Raw genomic sequence first — 25,804 nt, forward strand, 5'->3', positions numbered from 1 at the left:
ATGTGATTAGTGACTAATGTAATTATGTAAATTAAGTTTTTGCAATAAATACTTAAATCCATGTGTCTTTGTTTTTTTTAACTGTCAATAGTAATATTATATATTATAACAGTTATAACGTAAATTATATACAGAATTTTTTAAAAAATCTCAAAAACTAGATCTGATAGACAAAATCTGAGAACTTTTTTACATTCTGCATCCAAAAATTACTCAGGAACAGTTAAAAAAATCGCAGGCACCAAAATGTGTGTTGGCCTGTGTTATCAATAAAAAATCTAATATGGCAAATATTTAATAATTCTTTATAATCAAACTGCGAAAATAACAAAACATTAACACGTTCAAAGCTTTCATTGTACCCCACACATCAATATTGTCAAATAGTGATCAATCAAATACACGCAGTCAGTACTTTCACCATGTTCTACTTTCCCTGTATGATGGTGAAGGAATAGTTAGTTCCGAATTGGGAAGGTTTCAGTAAAAAATTAATCGTAAAAATGTAAATACTATAACTTTTCTTCAATTAAAAAAGTTTTTTTGAAAAATAGATCTTGCTATTTGTTCAGACAGGATATCAATTTTGGTCCAGTGATGCAGACGCGCGACTTTCTCTCTATCTCTTTGGTGGTCGTCTTGGTGGTTGACGATCCTTAGGAGTTTCGTGCATCACGATTTTAGGAATACTTGTGCAAAAAAGAGTTTTGTGTTTCATTTTTGACTAAAGTCTGTTCATTATTACAAGAATTTCCAAATAAACAAATCAGCCGCGTGATACCCGACGATTCACACATATCATCTTAATCTAAACGGCACTGTATAATTATAGTGGATTTATTAGATTCATTTTTATATTTTTCGTTTTTTTATAAAACTCCATAGTTGATGACTCTTATAAAACTATCAATAAAAACGCCTCGGTTTTATATTATTAAAAAAAAAATTCGTCGTTCTAATTTACCCAAATACCTATGTTTTGGTGACAGTTTTCAACGAGTTGTAAACAACTCACTAATAGAAAATTGAAATCAAGTTGGGGTAGAGTGGAGTTTGAACCTCGGACCTCTCGTACTCGTTTTCGGGCCACAACCCGATTCAAATAATATTGTTAAACTTAACAAAGGAGATTTTATTGTTAATTTGATCAAAATATTTATTTGAATTTAGCCAGTACTCTCAGGTAAAAATCCTGCAAAAGGAAATCGTCTGTACATTAGTCGGTCTCATCGTGTACAGGTTATTTCGTTTGCCAGGGATTAAGTAAGTAAATACTTGTAAAACAATAAATATTGATCCACCGTATTGTATTTTATCATGCCGTGTAGGTTTTTAACGTGGTGTTAAATGTGCCAATCATGCGATATCACGCAGAGGGCCCGTGGTTTGCACGTGCATGGCGATCCAGTCTCCGTAAATGTACAGTAGTCGACGCGGGTTTTAGGGGCATACCTTGAAACTTCAGAGGAACATTTTTTATGTTGTACATTTATAAATATACATATGTATTTTTAAAATCACAAAATAAATAAGATTAAAAACGTATTTAACCAACGCGAAATGAAATAAAACGCACCGGACACGTAATACGGAATCGGCTAGGTAAAGCATGGGTAGGGATTTGTGGAAGGGATGCCAGTCCGAAAAATAAAGGATTGTCTCTCTTTTAAAAATCAAATATGATAACATTTTTTTCATAAAACAAAAAGTTTTAGTTTTAAGAATGTTCTTCTGAGATTTCGCGGTCTGGCCCTGAAACAGCGTATATAATTGTACTAGCAATTAGAATCAAGTTTATTATAGTGAGGTTTGAACCTCGGACCTCTGATCCGTAAGTCTAGGATACTACCACGGAACCGTCTGAAGTATTATCGCAAGTTCTATTAACGATCTGTTTCCTTCACCTTACCCACAAACCCTGCCATATTAACAAACGTGCACTGAATTGTTTGTTAGCAAACACTGGGGCTTAAATCAAGCTTTAAGTCATCTAGCCATGTGTAAACATGTCCCACCACAAATATTCGATTCGTTTAAGTATCGACTCAATTTAATACAAGCATATATACCACATTTAAACATGATTGTTAATTGTAAACAGACAGATTGTAAATAAAACATTCATTTAAGATTGGCAGTTATTTCAACGGAGGTGGAAAATCTTACGGAGGACAAGTATTATAAGAGTCAATTTTAAAAACATCGAAAGAGTTCAGCACACAATTTTTCGTTATAAAATTTGTAATTTTAATATACCGAATACAAATTTCATATATTTAAATGATTATTTGAACCAAAAAACATTAGAAAACAGACCGATTTGTTAATGTTATTAAAAGTATTAACATCAAAACTCGATTGTTATCAGCTCATAATTCGTATTGTTATGCGAGTGGCTAGTTGAGTCACCCGGGGCAATATATTATTTTATTGCGGCTAATCATTTAATAATTTTAACGCGAGTTCATCAGTATGCTAAAGACATCGATGTCTTTTGCACAAACCTTGTAAATTTTGAAAAGCAATGTTCCCAATAAAACAGAAATGAATACAAAAACACTTTTTCATTTATTCATAAAAGCGAACTTAGATTACTAAACCATTCATTAATATTATAAGTTTGTAAACAAAAATGGCCAAAGAACACTTCATTTTACAATTTTTAAAATTTTTAACAAGATTCCCAAGATGATTTTTGAAAGAAAACGTTGACAAAGCTTTTAAGAAAAAAATAATTAAATGGTTTATGTGTAACAAAGCTTTATACTGATTATCATTTAATGTCATCTATTTTATTTTTTTTAAATAAATTTTATGTTTAAATCAGGTATGCTTTTTGTTCTTAATAATGTTTATATTACTTGTAAATTTATAAAATCTCTAACATTTATCTTTGTAAAGGAAAAATAAGAAACCTGCTGACAAGCCGGTTTCGCGGTTTAGTGGGTTTCATTATTTTTCCGTTTATATTTTCTGTTCATGTTTTTACCTTCTTAAATAAAAAAAATATATTATAAATCCTAATTATTTTACTTTTGTATTTGCATATTGTATGTTATTTTAGGCAGGTCTTCTGTTAAGTGTCCAGGAAAATGAATAATACAATTCTGTGGGTGAATTAGAACCTTAACCCTGGACAAGTGTTTTCTACTCGATGGCTACTCTATTTCTTGAAGTGTATGTTGTTTATGTACCTTATTTTTATAAAATTTGTGCAAATCTTATTGAGGTTAAAAATAAAGAATAAAAAAATCAATTTCTGAATTGTTATATGGCTAAATATGATTTTTTTTATATTCCTATAAATGAGTATGTTTTTCATACATACGCTTCATAAATATAATATTTATATGATGTTCATATGTAGCTAAGTAACAACATTTTAAAAAGTCAAAGAAACGTATTTCTTATTTATTTATTTTGTACATTAACGCCCAAAAGGCATTTACAAAAAATAAAATACATGCTAACATACTAATTTATTCAGAATATACAGAAAAAAAATGTGAAATTAGTTAGAAAGGATATAATAAAAAGGCATGCAAGAAAAAACGATTATTATAATTAATAGGTAAATGGAAATGTTTTCATGACATTAGATATTTAGCTTTTAAGGAATATTATTAAAGCGGTTAAGAAATCTTGATTTACATTTAGAGTTTAATTGATTTTTTTACTTTAAAAATACCAACAAATTTGTATTTCAAATAAGATACCACAATATTTGACTGACAAAACATAACATTTTTACATATTTTCCCGAAAAATAATTCATCAAACTTTTAAAGATTATGTCTCTGCTCTTGTGAAATTTATCAACAAGGAAGATTAAATTCTTCAAAAACAATTATTTTCTGTAATAACGTCAAATTTGAGAAACAATTATACCTGACGAAAAAGACAATCTAGGTAAACGGACTGATTTAATATTATTAATGCGAAAGAGTGTTTGTTTGTGCTTCCCTCGCGTCATAATATTCAGGAACACGATAAACATAAGACTTCGAGCTAAACCATGCCAATCCATTTTCATCCCATACTGTTTTAGTAGCGAAGAGATCTACAAAAAGCACGAATATCTATCCCAAAGATTCCAAGTTGTGTGACGAATTGACTAATTTACACATTCTGAAGATTTGATAAATAGCAGATTTTGATTTCAGTTGAGACGGTTGGGAACATAAAAATAAATTTATTGCAACGGAGATGGGACATCACTTAAAGCATTAAATATTTTGAAAATGCATATAAGGTCCATCTCAGTTCTACGTTTCTCGAGAGATTGCTCTATTTCAAAATAGAAATAACTACCCCTTTGCAATCCAAGCACCCATGCCACTTTTCTTCGCAAAATGATAGTTGATACTTGTTTTATATAACCTTTTTCCGGCAAAATAAAATTGGTTTTACGTAAAATTATTAAAAACTTGTTAGAATTGCATCCATGGCAAAGTTGGGTCACTTGACTGCGGGGTTATATGAACCATCCACGGTAGTACACGCAATATGCATAATTATGTGCACGCACGCAGTTAATGCAAAGAGAAGCATAAGATAATTTGTTTACAAACTTATAATACCTATATTAAGCGAGCAATTCTGTTTTCTAACATCAAAAAGAAATTGGAAAGTATCCTTTAAGAGTATTATTGAACGTAGTTATGCAGAAAGCAGCCAGCCACAGAAAAGTGAAACCGAGTAACCAAACATAATTATTTATTGCCCTTGTTTGTCTTTGCCACATAGTTTCATGATCTTTATGTTCAGTTTCATATCGTGTGACTGTTGTAATTGACTAAGGCCGTATACATTACAATAAATATAAATAAAAATGAAAACCACGAACATCTGAAATAAAAGTTTTTTTCTTACCTTCTAATCCATAGAAAGCGTCTTCATCGATGTGTATAATTCCGTTGCCTTCTAGTTCCAAAGAATTAAGAAGAGTAAGATGAGAAAACACTTTTCCTGGTATTTCTTTGAGGTGGTTATGGGCAAGGCCAAGAGAATCCAAGTTACGAAGACCTTTAAAAGAAAAGTTCACGATTAATAAAGATTATAATTATACAAACAATCTTGAAAGTTTTACGTCGCTTTAAGAGGTAAAAACGAGCAAACAATTCATTATCATCTAAAATTGCAGTTAAACTTAATTAAGTATTCATTAAATGGAGTGCTTTGTTTATTTGGAATATCCGTTTTAAAAATTACCCAACCCTTATATTGTTTTAAGTTTTAGGCACTGCCAAACGTTTATCTTTCCGAAGAAAGTACGTTGTAAATATTAAATAGGGTAAAAGAGTCGCAGATCTCAATTCATAATATATGTATATATTTATACATAAATGTTATGGAGAACCCTTTAATATGGGACTGGATACATAAATATTTAATATTTACACTAAACATAATATTTTAGACATTTTACGAACTAATAAAATCTGTAATAAACAATAAATAACAATATTATATTATTTATGTTCAAAGCATTAACTTTGTGGTCAAGCATTTTAAATTATAATGGCTAGTATGCATACACTCTAATAAAATAGTCAACGAGTAATAAACATGTTTGGAATAACTTTTATACACCGATAATCGGTATGGAACAGATCGTCCACATTGAGAATTGTATAGTTAAAATTTTATTTACGTACAATTCCACGATTTAAATTTACAAAAAATAAATAAAAAAGAAGTTCAAATTTCAAAACTTCGTACTCTTGGAGCACCTCTCCTTACTTCAAAATCAGCATTTTTTAGTTAACCACTAAAAACGCATTTTTGTGTTTTCCATAATGGAGAAGTTCAGTGTGATTTAAAATAAAATTATTGTTAATAGACTATTAACCTTAACCACAAATATTTTTACTTTTAAATATCGTATTATTAGCACTATAATTTTTTGAAGTTTTTTTTTTTCTGAAATAACTCCGCATGTGACGTCAGAGGTTCTTCTCAGTCAGTTCTTTTGATTGGTTGGTTTACGTTAAGTGAACCGGATATCTTTCACAGATCTCATTTTATTGGTTGGTTCATATGAATCAGTGACGTCATTCAATGTAGTAAGTTTTTATTTAAAATTTTTTTTTTAAATTTCGCACATTTTCAAGAAACTTTGAAGTACAATTTAGTAGAATTTCAATTTTCAAAATCAAAATCAAGACGCTTTCCGGTGACACTCTACCCACATAGATGTTTGTTTTTAACAAAAGTCATCGCAATCCCACGAAACGAAGCTTTAGACCCAGCATCCCTAATCTCTTTTGGCAACTCATTAAACATCTTAAGTCTTTTATGATACAGATTGTTTTGAGTTGCCTGGATTTTTTGGAGAGTCTGACACCCTCGACTCCCCTCATAAGAAAGCGACGAATTTCGCCATTACGCTAAACATCACAAAACATGCATTCGGGCAATAATTTATTTCTTAATTTAAATATTAACACTAAAGTATTTAAAATGACTCTGCTTTAGCGAAAGCATGTTCAGCACCGTCAACATGTGCTGAATTTTCATATATCTGTCAATATCAATATTGTCCTTATTCCCCTATTCTGAGCTTTCTGCATAACATTATATTGATTTCCAGTGCTTAAAAAGAGAACACTAGAACAATAATTTAAAATAGACAAAACAATTGTTTGTTGATCAGATCGAAAAAATATGAATTATTTATAATAAGTCGAAATAAATCCGACCTTATAGTCCTATTTAAAATTCTCAACTCACTCTTTGATGCGCTTGAACTGCTGAGCTCGATAAAATTGAATATCCCAACTAGAAACCTCAGACAAAACTTACTCTTTCATACCGATAACCATAGAACTAACTATAGTTTTCATTCCCCTATGCCCAGAATTTCTAGGTCTGCCAACAAACAAACCAGTCTTGATTTTTTCTTCTTTCAAACGATCACTGAATCATATTCAATTATAAACACCTCTCTCCTGCTTCCACTCCCCAAAGTATACTATAAACCATTGAGTATTTCTAGATTTTAAAAAAATATTTTTTATGTATAAATGTGTCCATAAAAATGCTGATTGGGCGTGTATATATAAATAAATAATTAATTTCATTATTAAGTTTGATATCCGGTATTAAATCATGAAAGGAACAAAAAAAACTTAAAACAGCTCATAGCATAAAATATTTGACGATTTGCGTTATAACGTTAGCAATTTGCTAGCTTCCTTGTAAGACATAAAATATTTTACGTCGCTTTATGGGTGAAATTTATAACACACTCAGGATAATGATACAATTTCGGTTTTCGTGAAAGAACACAAAACTTTTTATGTAACAGAAGCAATACTGAATTTTTTTGAAATATCCATTTTAATCCTAATGTTATTCTTGTGGACGGGGAGTGCTAAATAATAATTTCCTGACGTCACTGCGACCTGTATAGATCTACTGTCACAGATCCCCGTAAATAATTTCTCACCCTCTTAACCCAGGTGTTTGAAGAACAGAGCTATTGAGTGGACGGCGATGCTTTCATATCGATGGCTAAATCTCCTCGTCCAAACCCAAATCCTTGGCTGTTAGGTAGGGGGCGAGTGCTTTTGCATCTTCAGGTTCGCCATTGGTTCCCTGAAGTTGTCATCTTTTTTAATCTTTTCTTCACTAAGCATCCAAAAATTACACATGATGCGAACGAAGGGACAAAACGAACTCAGCGCCTACTTGTATTAAAAAGTTGCAAGTGTTTATGATCGTGCAACAATTTATTAATATTTTCACGTACACATATTTTACTCATTCGTGTATTTTATTCATTTTTGTCAGTTTGCCGAATGCTAATGTACAAAGAGTGAAATTGACCTTTTTATTATTTACGCCTTTTTTTGGTTTTAATATTAAACGATTTTAAAATTTCAAAACAAAAACAGGAAAATTCTTCATTCTGTTATTTTCACGATAACAAAAAATAAAGGGCAAATAGCTTTAATAATAATCGAGTTATCGAATTAAAATCGATCTATGGGGGATTCGAATCGCCCCCTTCGTTCTGGCTAGGTTAATGCAACAGACGATAGAAATCGGTACTTACCCAACAAACGCAAGATATGAGATGCAAGGGAGGTGAAAATTGTTTATTTTTGAATGCAGTACTTTTCTGATTATGAATTTAAACATTATTTTGTTACTCACAGTACTAAAACTTTATTTTTATATTTTACTACTATCATATTATTCAGCTTCAGGGTCTCGCTTGTGTTTTTTAATCCTTAGATAGCGCTGCTTATTTAATTAGGTTATAAAAGTTTTTATTTTTAAAGCTTAAACAACTGCTCGTCTGCTTAAGAATGCTAATAAAATGCAGATTTACAGACATTTGAAACTAAAAATTTAATTTTAGCTTAATTTTGAAATAACAGACGTTAAAAACGAAACTGAAAGTTAACAAATCAATGTGAACTTTATTTAAAGCTTTGATCCTTCAAATTCAACTGTCTCCTAATTAAAACATGAATGTGAGTACAAAAACGTTTTGAGTAAGTCCAAATTTTTGCAGACTGGCTTGATTTCCTCCCTAGGGAGTTATTTAGATATAAATTTGTTGCAACAGAGAGGGAAAACATTTTTGAACAAAAGTCAAAAGATGGAAGAGTTGAGGAAATGTGAATGTTTAAACATAAGGAGAATGGTGAGTGTTATACAGTTGTAAAGCGGCAACTTAAACCAGCCAATGACAGGTCATAAGGCAATGCCTATACTTCCATTTTCCCTTCTCAAAAAGGTTTTCCCTCTCTGTTGCGATACATTTAGATACAAAACAAATTATATCTGGGCTTGTAATCCTTTATGACCCTCCACAGAACGCGAGTTTCATAAATTATAAGGAATTAAAAATATATATATATATACATCAACATAAAAAAGGAATTTCAAAATGTAAATAATATTGAGAGTTAATTACTACAACTTCGTTACCTCAAAATTAGGATTTTTGAGTTTTTCAACAAATTTAAATATAGATTTTTTTTACAATGTAGTAACAAATTAAATTATTCTCAGTTTCTTTTTTCAATTTGTGACAAAACATTAAATAACAAATACATGTAAAAATCTCTTAGTAAGGTATTAAAATTAACAAAAAAAATTATTGGATTAACTTTTAGTTTTTTTTGTTTAAGTTTTTTTTTTTTTAAATTCATCAACTCACGTTGCATACACCACTCATATTGGCTATTTGCCGTCCGGTTTTTGAGCTACCTATCGTAAGGGCGTCACTTACTGGATGGCAAAACACACAATACAAGTTAAGTTATATTTAAACACACTCAGAAAATAAGTATTTATTTACGAGAGTAAAATTAATGCAGAATTTAAAAAAAAACTAAACGTAGGAAAAACCAAATGCATGATAATGGGTAAAATACGCAGTTTTAATATTAAACACACTATTGAATTAAATGAAGCGGTTTTTGAGAATGTTAAAAGCATATCTAGGACTTTGGATTAACTTTAAATTATCTTTAACAGAAATGTAGACTATGTCTTTAAGACAATTCTAATGAAGGAATCACCAATGGAAAGGATACGAAATAAATTAAACCTGAAAACCTGTAGGCTAATATTTAATAGTATTATAGTTCCCCATATTCTTTATTGCTCCAGTATTTTACATTTAAGTAATGAGAGAGATCTGAAGAGACGCCAAATAATACAAAAAAAAGCAATAAGAAAAATATTAAGATATGGTACACGCACGAAAACCAATAAAATGATTCAAATTTTAGATATTATGACTATTATCAGATACTGTTGATGCTCATGAAATTCAATGATGCTTTTTTTAAATTTTTTTTCAAATTTATTTATTATTTACATACAATATTACATTTTAGTTATTTTAAGACATTTTTGAAATTATTTTTTTTTTTACAGGACTCACCAAGCCAATGAATATGGCTTGTCGGTAAAGATCCTTTACAATTAATCATATGATAGTTCCACATGGTTTTATAATAATAATTACTACTAACTTAGATATAGAGAGCGAAAAAAAAGTACATGTAATTGATGCTTTCAAAAAAAATATTTAGAAGATGTAAAAAAAAGCAAAAAATAAGTGAATGATCACGCAATTTTAAGATAAATAAATAAATAAATACAGAACCGGAGTACCAAAATTTTAAACAGAAGTGTGTACATATTTAATAGGCACAAAGCATTTTATTAAAAACATTATTTATTAACATATCCATATCTATATCTATATCTATATCTATATCTATATCTATATCTATATCTATATCTATATCTATATCTATATCTATATCTATATCTATATCTATATCTATATCTATATCTATATCTATATCTATATCTATATCTATATCTATATCTATATCTATATCTATATCTATATCTATATCTATATCTATATCTATATCTATATCTATATCTATATCTATATCTATATCTATATCCATAATGAAATTTACAAAATTTTTAACCGAATAGTTCCGAAATATTTCCGATACAAACTAAAAAAAAAAGAGTTTTTTCAAAACAATGAAACAAGAGGATCTAAATATATAAGACTGGAAAATAAAAAAATAATAATATCCCAGAATTGCCTTATGTACAAGAGAATAAAGTTGTTTGAAGAAATGCAAACATAAAAAATGAAAAAACGAGAAAAGTGAAAATAAATTGAAAATTGAATGTCGAAAATATCAAAAAATACAAGGTTATATTAAAATTATATCATATTATGTATATTGAATACATTCGTTTATATAAGTGTATAAAAGTATAAAAGAACAGTTAAAATGCTATAAATTAGGATAGTTAGTAGACAATAGTGATAAATAATGTAAGAATAAGTATAAATCTTGAAATGCAATGTGTTGAAAGTATTGTATTAGACTATGTTTATAATAGAACTAATTATAAATTGAAGGTTAAAATTTTTAAAATGAAAAAAAAATAAATTACAACTGACCTGCGAAATCTCCCTCCGTAATAGAAGATATTTTATTTTCCTGCAATTCCAACTTCTTCAAGTTGTCTAGTATGGCGAGGGACTTCTGTGGAATAGCATTCAGGTCGTTTCCTCCAAGGTTTAACCTTTTCAACTTTCTGTAACAAATAAAAAACTTGCTTAATTTACAAAAAAAAATCAAATTCGAACTAAGAATGTAAATATATGAGAATCCAAACTCGCTCATTTCGGTTCTGAAAACGTTAAAAAATAACTTAAAGAAAATGAATTAATAATGTAAACAAGAAGAAAAAAAACATAGGGTAATATATTACTGTTGCATAAATATATATTGGACACGTAAGGACAACTTCCGATTCGCTAAAATCTTAAGGTTTAATACATCTACGTTTTTAAATGAAAAATGTTGATGGACGTTCATTGTTATTTATTATAGAAATAAAAGACGAGTGATATTTTAATCCACAAGTTTGAAATATCCAGTGACTGGTTTCATCGCTTTCGCGACGTCTTCAAAAGGTAAGAGCAAATCCTAGTCTCAAAGATGTCGCGAAAGTGATGAAACTGGTCACTGGATGTTCCAAATTTGCAGGTTAAAGTATTACTAGTCTTTTTTTTCTAACGTTAAAAAAAATATAATACATCTATTGTTCAAAAATTCACGAAGGATGGAAACCCATTATAACCTGGAACCATAAACCAAACTTTTCTGTTCTTTATTTTATAAAACTTTTATTATTTTATATTTGTCATATTTAGAATATTAAATATCTTAATTTATTTCGAGGATTAAAAATAAATAATCAGAGGTCGCGCGGTCAAACACAATCATATGCATAAGCGGAGATGATCATTACAAGTTGCCGTAGAAAAAAGGTATTGTTACCCGCAGCAAGGTTGTTACATTTTAATTAGAAATCAGTCGGTAAATTTAAACTTTAACAAAAGAACGTTCGTAGTAAATGTAGAGCAATCATACGTAGGTACTAAAAGGTATTGTTTTATTGTTTTTTTTAATAACAAGATTATTCAAGTGTCTTTAAATCGATAAAAATAAATGATAATAAATTTTAATTATATTTCATTGTCTACGTAATAACTTAATGAAAAAACATAGCAAAATACGGTTATAAAAACAAAATAAATATTTTTGTGTAAAATTGGTACAAATAATAAATATTTCTTTTTATTTTTAATAACGTAAGGTACCTACTAACTGTTTAGCCAAAAATTTGAAAACAATATTTTTCTTTTAAATTCCATAAAAAAGAATTTGTCAAAAAAAAACAACCCGTAAAATAGTATCGGATATCCCATTAACTCATGAATTTTGCATGAGAAGTCATAAATAACACTCATGCGACTGGATTAAAATGAAAATACAAATCCTTCCTCATATTACAGTGTCATTTATTTGTTATTTACTGGTAGCATATCTCCATACAATTATATTACAAATCGGATTAAAATCGTAACAACTTTGCATATAGATAACTGTTTTAATTAATTTGAGGGGTAATTCTATGTTAGTAATAAAATTTAATTAACATGGTTTAGGAAAAAACATTGAACATTTAAATTTGTTGAGTGGTGCTGTTTGGCGCGTATCGCTTATATCTATATTGTATAGTAAGGATTACGTCTCATAATAGAGAGATGTTTTGTCAAGGCGCCTCTATACAACACAAAAGACTACGAGAGTAATGTAATCCTGTCTTAATGTCTACTCGAATGACAAACAAAAAAGCTAAAAGTTTAAATACATGGTTCAAAGTATCAAATAATAAAGTTATTTAGTTACCACGAAAGGTAAATTTTTAATATTATTTTTTGAGTACCGTGTAATCGTATTCATTAAAAAAAGACAATATAAACGTTCTCTGAAAAAAATACACGAAATATTTTAATTTCTAATTTAAATACTTAAATCTGCAAGAACCTATTTTGCATCCTAGATTGTCAAGTTCACATGTTTATAATAAGTCTTTACATTTTTAACCACTTTGGAAGCGTCGCTGCTTTTTGATAGACAAACTAGTGAAACGCTTTTTGATGTGATCGATGAATTTTCAAGATTATTCCAGAGTGAAAATGACGGAGCAAAGCATTTGTGTTCAGTTTTGTTTTGAAAAACAATATTAAATGCATTGCCACGGTTGGAATGTTAAAAACCGCTTGTAGAGTCTGCCATGAAGAAAACAGCCGTTTACGATAGATATAAACGTTTCAAAGGGGGTTGTGAAGACGTTGAAGATGATGAGAGGCGTGGGCGGCTAAGAACATTGACTACTGATGACATCATAATCAAACGAATTGTGTATTTAATCGCTGAATCTCTATTAGAAAGGTGGCAGAAGAATTTGATGTCTCATACAGATCATGGAAATCGATTATCACCGATATTTTGAGCATGTCTCGAGTGGCTGCCGATTTCGTGGCCACACCCGCTCACGGTTCGTGGCTTGTTCGCGACATTTTGACCAAATTTAGACTGAATTGATTCCAGCCAACTTTTTTTCATTTTTAAAGATGAAAATATGAGATGAGATAAAGATTAAATTACTGGCCATATCATAAAGTGAACTTCAGAAATGTTTCGAGAATAGGAAAAGACGCTGGCATATTGATGGTGATTACTTTGAAGGGGACAATATTTATATTGAGGAATGCGTATTTTCAAAATATACACGAATTCCGTGGATTTATTATTATCAAACTCGTATATAACAAGTCAGATCAACATGATTTACTGGAATGAAGTTAAGCCAAGCAATCAGTTTTCTTGCTGATTTTTATATTACTCTATTAACTGTACATTTTAAGTTAATATTTTCCATATTTTTATTATTTAAAACATTCATTGAGTTTGAATTCTATTGAACAATGCTTTATAGTGTGAAATAATTGCATTTTTTGTTGATACTTGCTTGATAGCTGAATGCATCCCTCCCAGTTATGAAATCAATTAAAAAATGCGCGTGAACAACTTTTTCAACGCCTGCATTTATTTGAGCAATTTTTTAATTAAAATGTCTGGTACTGTTTAATGCTTGCAGGCAAGAAAAAAAGTCTAATACATATTTTTAAACAACAGTTTAATTTCAATTTATTTTAACAGAGAGGGAAAACATTTTTACAAAAAGGGAATATGGAAGTCTAGTCATTTACAGGGCTTATGACCTGTTATTAGCTGGTTTAAGTGGCCGCTTTACACACTGTGTAACATTCACTATTCTGCCCATATTTGAACATCCACATTTCCTCAACTCTTTCATATGTTTACTTTTGTGAAGTAAAAGAGCTGAAACCTTTATCACGTGGGTGAGATTTATCCGGCTGAACCAAACGTGTGTTATGAATGTTAGACAGTGTGTAAAGTAGTAGGTGATTTGGTTCAGCCGGATCAATATCACCCACGTGATAAAGGTTTCAGCCATATGTCTAGGTAAAGTCTCTTCATTATTACAAGTATTTCCAAATAAACAAACTAGCCACATGAAAATAGCCTATTTCACATATATTATCTAAATCTAAGCGACACGGTAAAATTATAGTGGATTGACATTTATAAAATTCGTTTGTACTTATTTAAATTTGATAATATTTATATTTTTCGTTTTGTTTTATAAGACTCCTGTGTTCATGATTTTGATTAAAATATCAATAAAAACCCCTCGGTTTATAAACGAAGAATAAATACATAAATGCGTTCTTATAATTTACCTAAATATTTCAATTTTGGTGACCATTTTTAACGAGTTCTAAATAACTGACTGTTAAAAAATGGAAATCAAGTTGGGGTAGAATGAGGTTTGAGCCTCGGACCTCTGATCCGTGAGTCCGTAACACTAGCTACGGGACCACAACCTGATTCAAATAGTATAGTCAAACTTAACAAAAGAGATATTCATGATCATTTTATCAAAACCTTACGTTTTGCGAGTACTCTTAGATAAAAATCCTGCAAAAGGAAATATACTGGAGATTAGTCGGTCTCATCGTGTACTGGTTATTGCGTTTGCCAGGCATTAAATAAGTTAATAATTGTCAAACAAAATAAATATGTAATTGGTTGAAATATTATTTTTTTTCATCATCAAACACACTTTTCACTTTATGGTATGATATTTTACACTTATATATTTTTTAATTTGTAAAAACCATTTCAATTTTGAGTTGTACGTTGTCACCCGGTTTGAGCTATAAAGAACCTCGAACCGGTTGACGGATAGACGGATGGATGTTTTGTGGCGGGCAACACCAACAGCCGTGATGTTGGCAGGTCCGAACCCTGCTTTGGCCCGCAACGCGTAGTCCGCTGCAACGTCAGCCTGGATGAGTCTACTAAACACCGCACACCGAAAGAATTAAAAACATTTTATCTTGACGGTTCGCGTCGCCTGGCCGCCAGCTCTACACCAGTGCTCGCTATTGTAAATTTCTTCTGTATGAATAAATAAGATGTAACCCGTGTGTAACTACTTAATAAATAACTTCAATTGTAAACCATCTTCCTCATTTAACCTCAAATCGCTTACGCGCACCCATACTATAGTATAACTAAAATTAAATAAATTTTTACATATTTTAAAAAAATAACTAATAATATTTACTTTAAAAAAACGTTCCTCAAAGATTTTTGATTAAGGAATAATATATGAATAGGACTGCCTCGTGGTTAAATGGTTAGCACGTTTTCTTACTATGGAAGAGGTCTCGATATGTTCTTACGCTGGAATACTGGAATGTTTTGTTGATATATCCTGATAAAACTCCATAGTTTATGGTTATGATAAAATTATAAATAAACTTATCAACGAAACTTTTTGGTTTAATTTTACTTTTTATTTTTTTTGACCAACGAGCGCTTTCGCCTAAGTAGGCATCTGCAAGACTGGTGAATTGTGAAAAAACTTATTTGATTTTATCTCCGAATTATATTAAGAATCGTACAAAAGCTGTAAACGTTGTAAACAATTTACCAGTCTTGAAGATGTCAACTTAGACAAAAGCGATCGTTGGTAAAAAAATAAAATAAAAAGTAAAACTAAACCAAGAAGTTTCATTGATAAGTTTATTTATAATTTTATCATAATCATCAATCATCTTACCCTCATGATGATCAAGATACGCAGCGGTTGGTGTACAAATGCGATGCTCTTTGTACTATTAGATGCGGAAAGAGAACGACAATGAATATAAAAATAGAAGAATCTCGAAATTGTGGAGCTTGAATTTTTTTTTACAAAAATACCGCTTTATGATAACTATCACTTATGGATTTTGTATTATAAATTTTTATACACGCTATAAAAGTTAACGCAGGTTGTTTTCTTAGAAAACAACGCCTGTTTTCGTAAAACGACGCCAGGGTAATAAAACGTGTATATCGTTCGTAGATAGAATCTTCGTAGGTTTTGCCTCCAGGGAATAATTTAAAAGACATGACAAGGTGCCTGTACCGAAAGCGAAATTTAACGTCGGCGTCGCGACGCAAACGCCGGCGGCTGACAGCGGGAAAATATGTGTCACATTAGTTTGCCGTACATACATACAGCACGTTGCACGTCGATGCAACACGTTTCGAAACTGTACACGTCACAGGAAATGCATTTTATATGGGATTAAACCAATTTATCGTCGCTATTACTCGATTTATCTCGCGACGCTACTCGTAAAGTTTGACATTTTATTATTTTTCATTTTCAAATAATATTAAACTCGATAGATCAAAATATACATTTCAAATTTGGTTCAATTTGAATCTTTGTCTAGAGTGAGTGCTATAGTAATTGGACATGCTATAGTAATTTGATATTCTAAATCTAATGGTCAAAAATAAATAAACGTAAAAATTTATCTCCATCATGTTTTTTTTAAAGTGAATGGATTACATTAATTAATTTTTGACCATTAGATCAAAAACGTCCATTTGAATATTGAATTGTTTCTTTAAGACACCTCAAACGTTAGAATGCTCATTACTTTATAAACAATAATAATCAAAATACGCTGCAGTTGGTTTACCAATGCAGTGTCCTATGCACAATTAGGTGCGGAAAGGGAACGATGATGATGAACAATGCACGGGGTAGTTAATACACTTTTTACAAATTAAAAAATCTCTGAATGAGTAACTTCAGCCCTACGGGAAATTGGAGACAAAAAATGTTTTCTTGCGTGCGGTAAAAATTAGAGCATTAAATTGAACGGCGAAATTTCTTGAAAATGTACGGTAAAATAAAAAAATATATTTCATTTAAAACGCACTACTTTGAATGCCATCACTGGTTCTATGACCCATCCAATGATATGAGAGCTTTGAAGGATATCCGGTTTGGTCACCGAGAACGAACTAATCGGAAGAACTGTCAGAAAACAACCTCTGACGTAACTCGCGGAGTTATTTCAGAAATACAAAATTTTAAAAAATCATTGCGCTGATAATACGATATATAAAAAATAAAAAATAAATTGGCTTAGTTTAATATTATATTAACAAATAAAAAAAAGAAAAAAACGACAGCAAACTTCCTCGTTCTAAAACTTAAAACAATTCATTTTTAAACACATACTTTTTGCAAGTGTCAAACTCCTCCATTCTTACCAACAAGGGTTTACTTCACGTATAAATATGATTTTCAAAAATGTATGAAATGTCAGCTAATATTATTTTAGCATTACCAAAAACCCAGTAAAAAGAAATTATCAAATGGTATAAAGGAATTTAAGGAAATAATCTGAGAGGGATCTATAAAAAACGAATGTTGTTTGAAAACATTTAAATACCAACTTTTTTATATATACGAAAAAATAACATCCCACTAATTCATCAGTATCTGAATTCTCAATGAATATAACCCTGGTCGGTCGATAAATAAAACATTTACGCTTCTTACTTTTTTTATAGTTTAAATGAAATATTTTAAGAGCTACAAAAATACCTAGCCTAAAACCCATCATTTTAACAAAAAACTGCACGTAAATCAGTCAAATAGTTATAAAGTCTGGTAAGGGCAAACATACGAACATTGCCTTCTTTGTATATAGACTAGGGTAGATACAGATGCTTTTTTAATAATATGGAGTAACAATAATGACAGGTGCCGTGGTGCAGTTGGTAAGACGGCCAACTGTGAAACTGGCGTTGCGGGTTTAATTCCCGCCAGTTTCAAAAAAAAAAAAAATAGAAATATTGTTTTCTGTATTGTAAACTATTTTTCCAAACTTCTTTTGTATTTATTTTACAGAACATTAGCGAATTTAGTAGCAGATTTAAAAAAAAAAAAACATCATAATTTCCTTTTCCACATTTAATGTCACTACATTGGTTACATAAACCAAATGCTTTTTTTTATCATTGGCTACATAAAGTCTTACGCTGCAGGCGTAAGTCAAGGAACAATGTATTATTGCTGTTCTAGCAACCTTTAAAATCAATATTTCACGTCCACCCTGCCAGGGATCGAACCCACGACTTTAGGATGGTAGTTGATATCGTCAACCACAATAAAACGAGGCCAACCTAACTCAACTCTATTAATTATTAAAAATTTGAACCCGAGAGCAGCCATAGAGTCGAAAACACTTGTTCAGGGTTCTGATTCTATTTCACGCACACAGCTATATTCTTCATCCGACTAAACACACAATTAGAGTTTTAAAAAAAGGTTCTTCTAAATAAATACAAGAATGATAGAAGCATTAAAAATTAACGTATCATGTACTTTCCATAAAAAAATAATCTCAAGTAATCAAATACGAAATTACTTTTCTGAAATACAAAAGTTTTAAAGTTATTCAAGAAATTAATAATGTATATTTACTTTGTGAAGAACATTGCAAAGCGGGGAAAATTAATGGCCGATGTGGAAGATATCCGAAAACCGACAAAAGTTTATTTTTTCTACTTTCTAGGTAACATAACTAACAAACTACTATCGTAAGAAAGGCCTTTCTATCTTGTGCCAACTTCAAGATATCGTTTGAAGAATGGAACTCATTGATAAAGGTTTGACAAGGGTAAGAAAAACTTTTTGAAAACTTGAAAGTATGAAAAGTTTTGAAATTGCAAACTGGTACAAATGATTTTTATTTAATTATTTTTTTGTTTTTTCAGAAAACAGTCATATATAATAAGTATGAAAAACAAAGGTTTTCAAACATAAAAATACTTATTAAGATTCCATTAATTAAGCAAAAGATGTAAACATTCAAAGTAACAAAAAAAAAACTAAAGCGAGAAAAGAACAATCGCTAACACTTGAGTTTTTCATATAGGTAATTATTGGTAATAAATAAAAATACCGAATGCATACTCTGAGTCATCCACGAACACGTATATGAACGTATACATATACACACATGTATACGCACCCTTACATATATATGTAAAACATACTCTAACACATATATTACATGCGGTTTACATGTACTCGTATAAACTCTCAATCTCTTAAGATGTACATTCAGCAACTATCCCAAATAATCAACTCCATGAAGAGTTTTTTTTTATATAAGCATGCTGTAAAAAATATTTAAGACAAAAAAAGACGAATATGAAATAGAATTTTAACTTCCAAATACATTCAAAAAATACAAGAGCGTCAAATATTTTCTTTATTTTTATTTATTAACAATATATTCATTTATTACTTATTGAGTCACAAGTCCCAACTCCATGGAACCAGAGTTCCGTGTTAAGTTGGGACGAATATATGTATAAAAACTTTAACAGTCAATATCACCATATTTACAACATAAAACAAAAACATAATTAAATAATACATCAATATTTTGAGTTTGTCCAAATTTTTGTAGACATGAACTGGATTCAACTCCCTGGAAAGCTGTTTATATTAACATATTACAACAGAGATGAAGAAAATTTAAGAGAAGGAAATGTAGAAGTCTAGGCATCAACAGGGCTTATGACCTGTCAATGGCTGGTTTAAGTGCCACTTTACACACTGTGTAACATTCACCATTCTGCCTATATTTGAACTTCTTTATTCCTTCAACTCTTTCATCTGTTGATGTTTGTGAAGTTAAAGAGCTGAAACCTTTATTTATGCGAGTGAGATTCATCTAATTGAATTATTTCACCTGCATACTAGGCAACGCTTGAAAATGTTATTTCATGAAGAAGTATAGAATTGGCAGAATGGTGAATGTTACACAGTGTGTAAAGTGACCACTTAAACCAGCCATTAACAGGTCATAAGCCCTGTAGATGCCTAGACTTCTATATTACCTTCTCTTAAATGTTATTTATCTCTGTTGTAATATGTTAAATAATTTATGGCAAATCAAATATAAAAAATAACATGCAATAAAAACACATTTAAGATATATGAAACAATAAAATTGAAATAAAACCAATTCACATATTTGAAAAACCACCTTAATTTACGAACAACCTAGGCCTTAAAAGAAAAAGAAACAGTTTTGTGAATAAAGAAAAAATGTTCTATAACTCACTTTTTAATGAATTAAAAAGAAATGCAAAACATTATACGTACTTAAAAAAACACCCGAAAACAACTGTTTTTACAACCCATGTGACGAGTGATTCGTGATGTTATTTTATCGACTACTTATTAAAACTATTGTGACATAATATATTTTATCCCCTCATACCCGAACTTTTGCTGATTGGGAATATTTTGTACAAAAAAAAAGTAAAGTTATGTAATATGTAATCTTTATATTTATAATTCTTCTATACGTGTGATGTCACTGAACTTCTCCTAAATGGCTTAACCGATTTACGTGCAGTTTTCAACAAAATGTAGATCTTTGCGCTACGTGGGATCGTAGAAATTAAAATTTTCAATCTAATCTACAAAATAAATATTTTTTTCATCGACCAACCAGGGTTGCATTCGATGAGAATGTTTACACAAAAACAATGCAAGAATGTTGTTTCCGAATGTTTATAAACGTAATTTGCTTTCAATGGATTCCTATTATATTTTTTTCCTTAAATTCCTTATAATTACTTCCCATTTATTTCTTTTTACTGGATTTTTAGTAAAACTAAAATTATATTAACTGACATTCAATACATTTTTGAAAAACGCACTCATGAATTAAGTGCACCCCTGCTGGTGAGAAGACCAGAGTTTAATTATGATCCTTTAGATAAAAATAACTTTATTTAATTTACTTTCATATAACTTTGAATTATCTATCCTTACCTCTGTTTTGTATAAATACATTGAACTCCTTAATAAAGATACCAGTCTCGAAGATGTCGCGAAAGCGATGAGACCGGTCACTGGATATTCCAAATTTGTTAATTAAAGTATCACTCGTCTTATTTATTTAATAAATTACAATGAACTTCCATCAAGAATTTTCACTTACAAACTTAAATGTTTTAACTTATAATTGACCGATGTAAACAGTTCGTGCTTTTTACCGTATTACTTGTTTGCTTGTAAAAGTCAACGTGATAAGACATGACCATACTTGCTCCCTCACTGGTCATTCCCTTTCCTTTAGGGACGACTTTTTTTTAGGATTTGTATGGATCTTCATCTCTGTAAATGATTTACAATGCTTATTTACAAGTTTTTCGTTATGTGTGGTAAATTATTGTTTTTCCCCGTTCCTACATTAAAAGTTCATTGTTAAATAATAATCCAAATCGAACCACAGTTAAATAAGCTTTTCATTGATTTCCACGGAGACCATACTCAAAGAGATATAATGGAAACCGAAGTGAATGCTAAGTAATAAGATATTATATATTCCTCATCCATTTTAAACATGAAGCTGCTAATAACCTCGTTTTATTTATTTCATTGTATTTGACTGGTTTAATTTGAAACTTTTAACGTTTTTAAGCGGAACTTTTAAAACAATTTTTTTCTAAACTGTTATTTTTTTTACATCCGATCTGCACATAAAACTTTCGTCACCTATTAATTTTAAGGTACCTATGAGAGTGACTAGGCATGCACAACCGTACAGTTGAAAAAAATACAAGATTCATACTAGTAACTTATATATGAATAGTAGCCTATGTGTAAATATTTTAATTTTTCATATATTTGCTTGTATTTCAAAAATGAATTAAAATATTATTACTTGTACATACATGTATATTCTGATCTTTCTGGCTGTTAATTTATATCTGTTATTCATTGTTTTTATAAATGTAGATTATATTAAATAAGTTTGTTTGAATAAAATCTCCACCAACAAGCTACAGAAAGTGGCTTGGTGGAATTTTAGTTTTAGTAAAAAAGATAACATTTGAATTTTTTTTTTAAATTGTAAAAATGTACAATTATATTATTTTAATTAAAAGAAAATAAATAAATGAAAACTCCATATTGAATCGGCTATATGCTCTAGGCAATAAACATTTCGATAAAGAAAACGCATTTCAGTTGCAATTTCAATTATACAAACAATTACTGTTTGGACAATTCTTAACCAAATCCATATCTACCTACCCATCGTTTCTATTTCCTAGCGTACAACATGTGACAATGATTCTACGTGTGAGTGCTAAATAAAACATTATTCTATCAGTACACAATCTAACATCAACCGAGTGAAATGCTTTACTAATATTTCCTCAAGCGAGCTGTGCCGTTGTCCTTTCAGACCGCCGCGTCAGCTTCACCAGAGTTCCAGCACACGTCACGCCTCATCATCAGCAGGTAAGTGGAGTTGCGCAATCTTTCTTCCCAAACAATACAGTCCACTCTAAAATTTTCCTCCTCCTTGGACAAAGTATTCTTCGCACCTCGTCCAATCCTCAACAATAACTATTAAAACATTTCAGTGCCACGATTAAAAAGAATAAATATTTTTACCGAGTTCTCCGTAACCATATTTAAGTTCGTTTTTCCTATCTTTTTCTTGAAACCTGCATTTATTTTGTAATTTTAGGTTTACATAACAATATTTTGTAAATTTACGTTTTTTATATGCTTTAATTACATTTTTTGTACATTTTACTAATACGAAAAAAATATTTAAAAGGTATTTGAAAAATAAAACTATAGAAAATTAAATACCTTTTTATATAACGTTTCTGTTATAAATACACACAATCGTGTTTATCCTATTATGTCTCGACTTTTTACCCAAAATTTATATAAAGGCGTTATTTTAAATTGTTTCAATTTGGAAACTCCCTAAATAAATAAATTAATATTACTGCCATATTTCACAAAAGCTAAAAAAAAAAATCATGAAGATTATTATGTTATGCCACTTTTTGTCTTCTTTTCATTACTGATTAATTAGTGCAAATCAGATATATTAAATATTCATATTCGAAATGAAAAAGTTTTTATTTAATAATTTATAAGGCGAAGTAATCATTCCAAGTACATTAATATTAAGCTGTCATAAAATTTCGTTGAAAATAAAATGTTTATCATTCGTAATCTTCAACAAAGCGTTTCTTGTGACACGAAAATGAAAATAATCTTTATAGAAACGAAGTTAATTCCAACAGGTGTGCAGAAAATTAAAAAAAAAGAAATGTGGAAGTTCAAATATCAAAAATTGGATATTAATTTTCAGGCGTCACATAGTAAGGAGAACAATGCAGTCGGTTAAATAACACCCTTAAAATAACATTTAAAAGCCTTAAAATTTATAAGGGGATCCCACATGCTACGAATATCGACAAAAGTCTTTGAAATGGATTTAGAATAAATAATTGAATTTTCGAAATCAATATGGATTTTGGGGAGAAATGTTTTCATGCAGAAATGTAAAAAAAAAATTAATAAAGTAACGTTGCTAGAAAAACCGTGACGTCAAGATTCATGACAATGTTCTGAACAAAGTTGAATTTGCAGGAAGAAATAATCATGAATCGTGACGTATTGGGGACGTGGCTAATAAAATGACCGTTTTCGCAGGAATTCAAAATTACAAATTTAAAAATATTTTTTATGCTTCTTTTAACTGGCGAAATATTTTTTTTTTACGGGACAGTATTTTATCGATTTTAATTACTTTAAAAATGATTTAAAAAAAGTGATATTTCCCTTAAGTGATTAAAATAACATTTTATAAACTTTTGTATTTACTCCATCTTATTTTGTAAAAAAGTTCTTTATTTTTTATTTTTTGGGGTAGTGGGTTATTTTTGACGACTTGTTAATAACTCACTATTAGAAAATAAGAAAAAAAGTGGGGAAAATAAGAAAAAGGAAGATATTTCCCTATTGTATCTTTACGTTAGCGGGCCAAATGACAATTTCTTCCAACCAACCATATACAAATGGTTGTTTTTTTGTTTCAAAACGTCTGCAAAAAAATAAATAAATTGGAACTGGTAGTATGTGTATTTAAATTAATTTATTCAATTGACTGTAGTTTTTTAATGGGAACGAGATATCTGATATGGATTCTTTTCAGGTGGTTAAATGTATCTGGAAAAATGACCGGATGTTTTGCGTATTTGGGGTTGAACCTCGCAGAATGGAGTTTGTTTATTTGCTGATGTCAATAGCCATCAGCAAACATTTCATGGAACTGATGTTCGTTGACAATGTCAATAAAGGCAAGGTATAAAGTATAAGCACTCAAGTTTTATTAATTCTGTCTTGACAGGCCACATATTGTATTGTAATAAAATTTAGCAAGTATTTTATAAACAATGTTTTGAACATGTACACATGTTTGTATACAGGCTGAATTTCCTTACGAGAGAGTAATTAAGATTTAAATTACATACATAAAAGACATACTCATAACACAGTTGAATAAACTTACTGATATAAGAGGAAGTATTAAATTGAACAACTGTTTTCAGGCGTTGCTGAGTAGATGAAATAATTCAACTAGATGAATTTTACTTACATCGACAAAGGTTTTAGCTATTTCACTTTAAAAACGTCAACTCCAAATATTTATGATGCAATAGGAAAACATTAATATTTTTTTAAAATTATGAATAAATAAGGGTCTATGAACTGTCGAGTAAATTTTTTTTTTGTTGTACTTATTGGTCGGCCTAGTGGTGTAATGGTCAGCGCGTTTGCCTACCATGCAATAGGTCTCGGGTTCGATTCCCAACATGGTTGACATGAAATATTTTTTAATAGGGTGCTTTTACACTAGAATATTTCATAGTCTCTAGACTGGTACCTGAAGCGTAAGACTGATCACCTTACCTTCATGTAACAAAAATGATAAAGATACGCTGCGATTGACGTACCAATGCAGTGCCATATGCACCATTAGGTGTGAAAAGGGAATGATGATGATGTTGTACTTATTAGTAGCATTAAATTTACAACTTTAAATCCCCACGGAAACGGTTTATTGTATTGACCACACCCTTACTTCGTCACGATTCGGTTAAATTTTGACCGTAGTTTGTGACCGTTTAAATGACCGTCGTATATTATTCGTCACGAATCTCGACGTCATGATTGTCAAGGCCGATCTTGTTGCGTTTTCGTGAAGGCGTATTTCAAAACACACAATATCCCTAATAGTTTTGAAAATATAATTAATTTTGCTAAATCCATTTCACATATTTTTATCGGTATTTGTAGTAGATTTTTCACTGTTGGCCCTTAAAATAAGTATTTTTTTAAAAATTATTCAACAGATTGCCATTTTAGACATGGGAGTCTATTAATTACACATATTATGTAGAATATTCATTAATATTCCCCCTTTTGTACTCAGCGATGCAAAGGACACTGCATTTGCAAGCATATAAACCAAATGTACTGTATTTCTATTTAAATTTATTTCAAAAGAGAGAGAAATCATTTTTGAGAAAGGGAGATGGAAGTCTAGGCATTTACAGGGCTTATAGCTGGTCTCACCCACGTGATAAAAGTTTCAGCT

The 25,804-nt window shown here is 30.1% G+C and overlaps 1 protein-coding gene across 2 annotated transcripts in view; it reads right to left on the bottom strand.

Moving 5' to 3' along the window:
• LOC148274497 (uncharacterized) overlaps window positions 1-25,804 on the bottom strand; it is a 250,939-nt gene that overhangs the window by 49,402 nt on the left and 175,733 nt on the right. For both annotated transcript variants that reach the window (XM_088237034.1, XM_088237033.1), the window contains exons 5-6: window positions 10,964-11,100; window positions 4,873-5,025 (exon numbers count right to left, since the gene is read on the bottom strand). In XM_088237034.1, the coding sequence (XP_088093160.1) occupies window positions 4,873-5,025; window positions 10,964-11,100 (290 nt within the window). The remainder of the gene's footprint in view (window positions 1-4,872; window positions 5,026-10,963; window positions 11,101-25,804) is intronic.

This window comes from Micrasema longulum, unplaced genomic scaffold, assembly GCF_059751315.1.
Source record: "Micrasema longulum isolate JH-2025_06_02 unplaced genomic scaffold, ASM5975131v1 h1tg001639l, whole genome shotgun sequence".
Lineage (NCBI taxonomy): Eukaryota > Metazoa > Arthropoda > Insecta > Trichoptera > Brachycentridae > Micrasema > Micrasema longulum.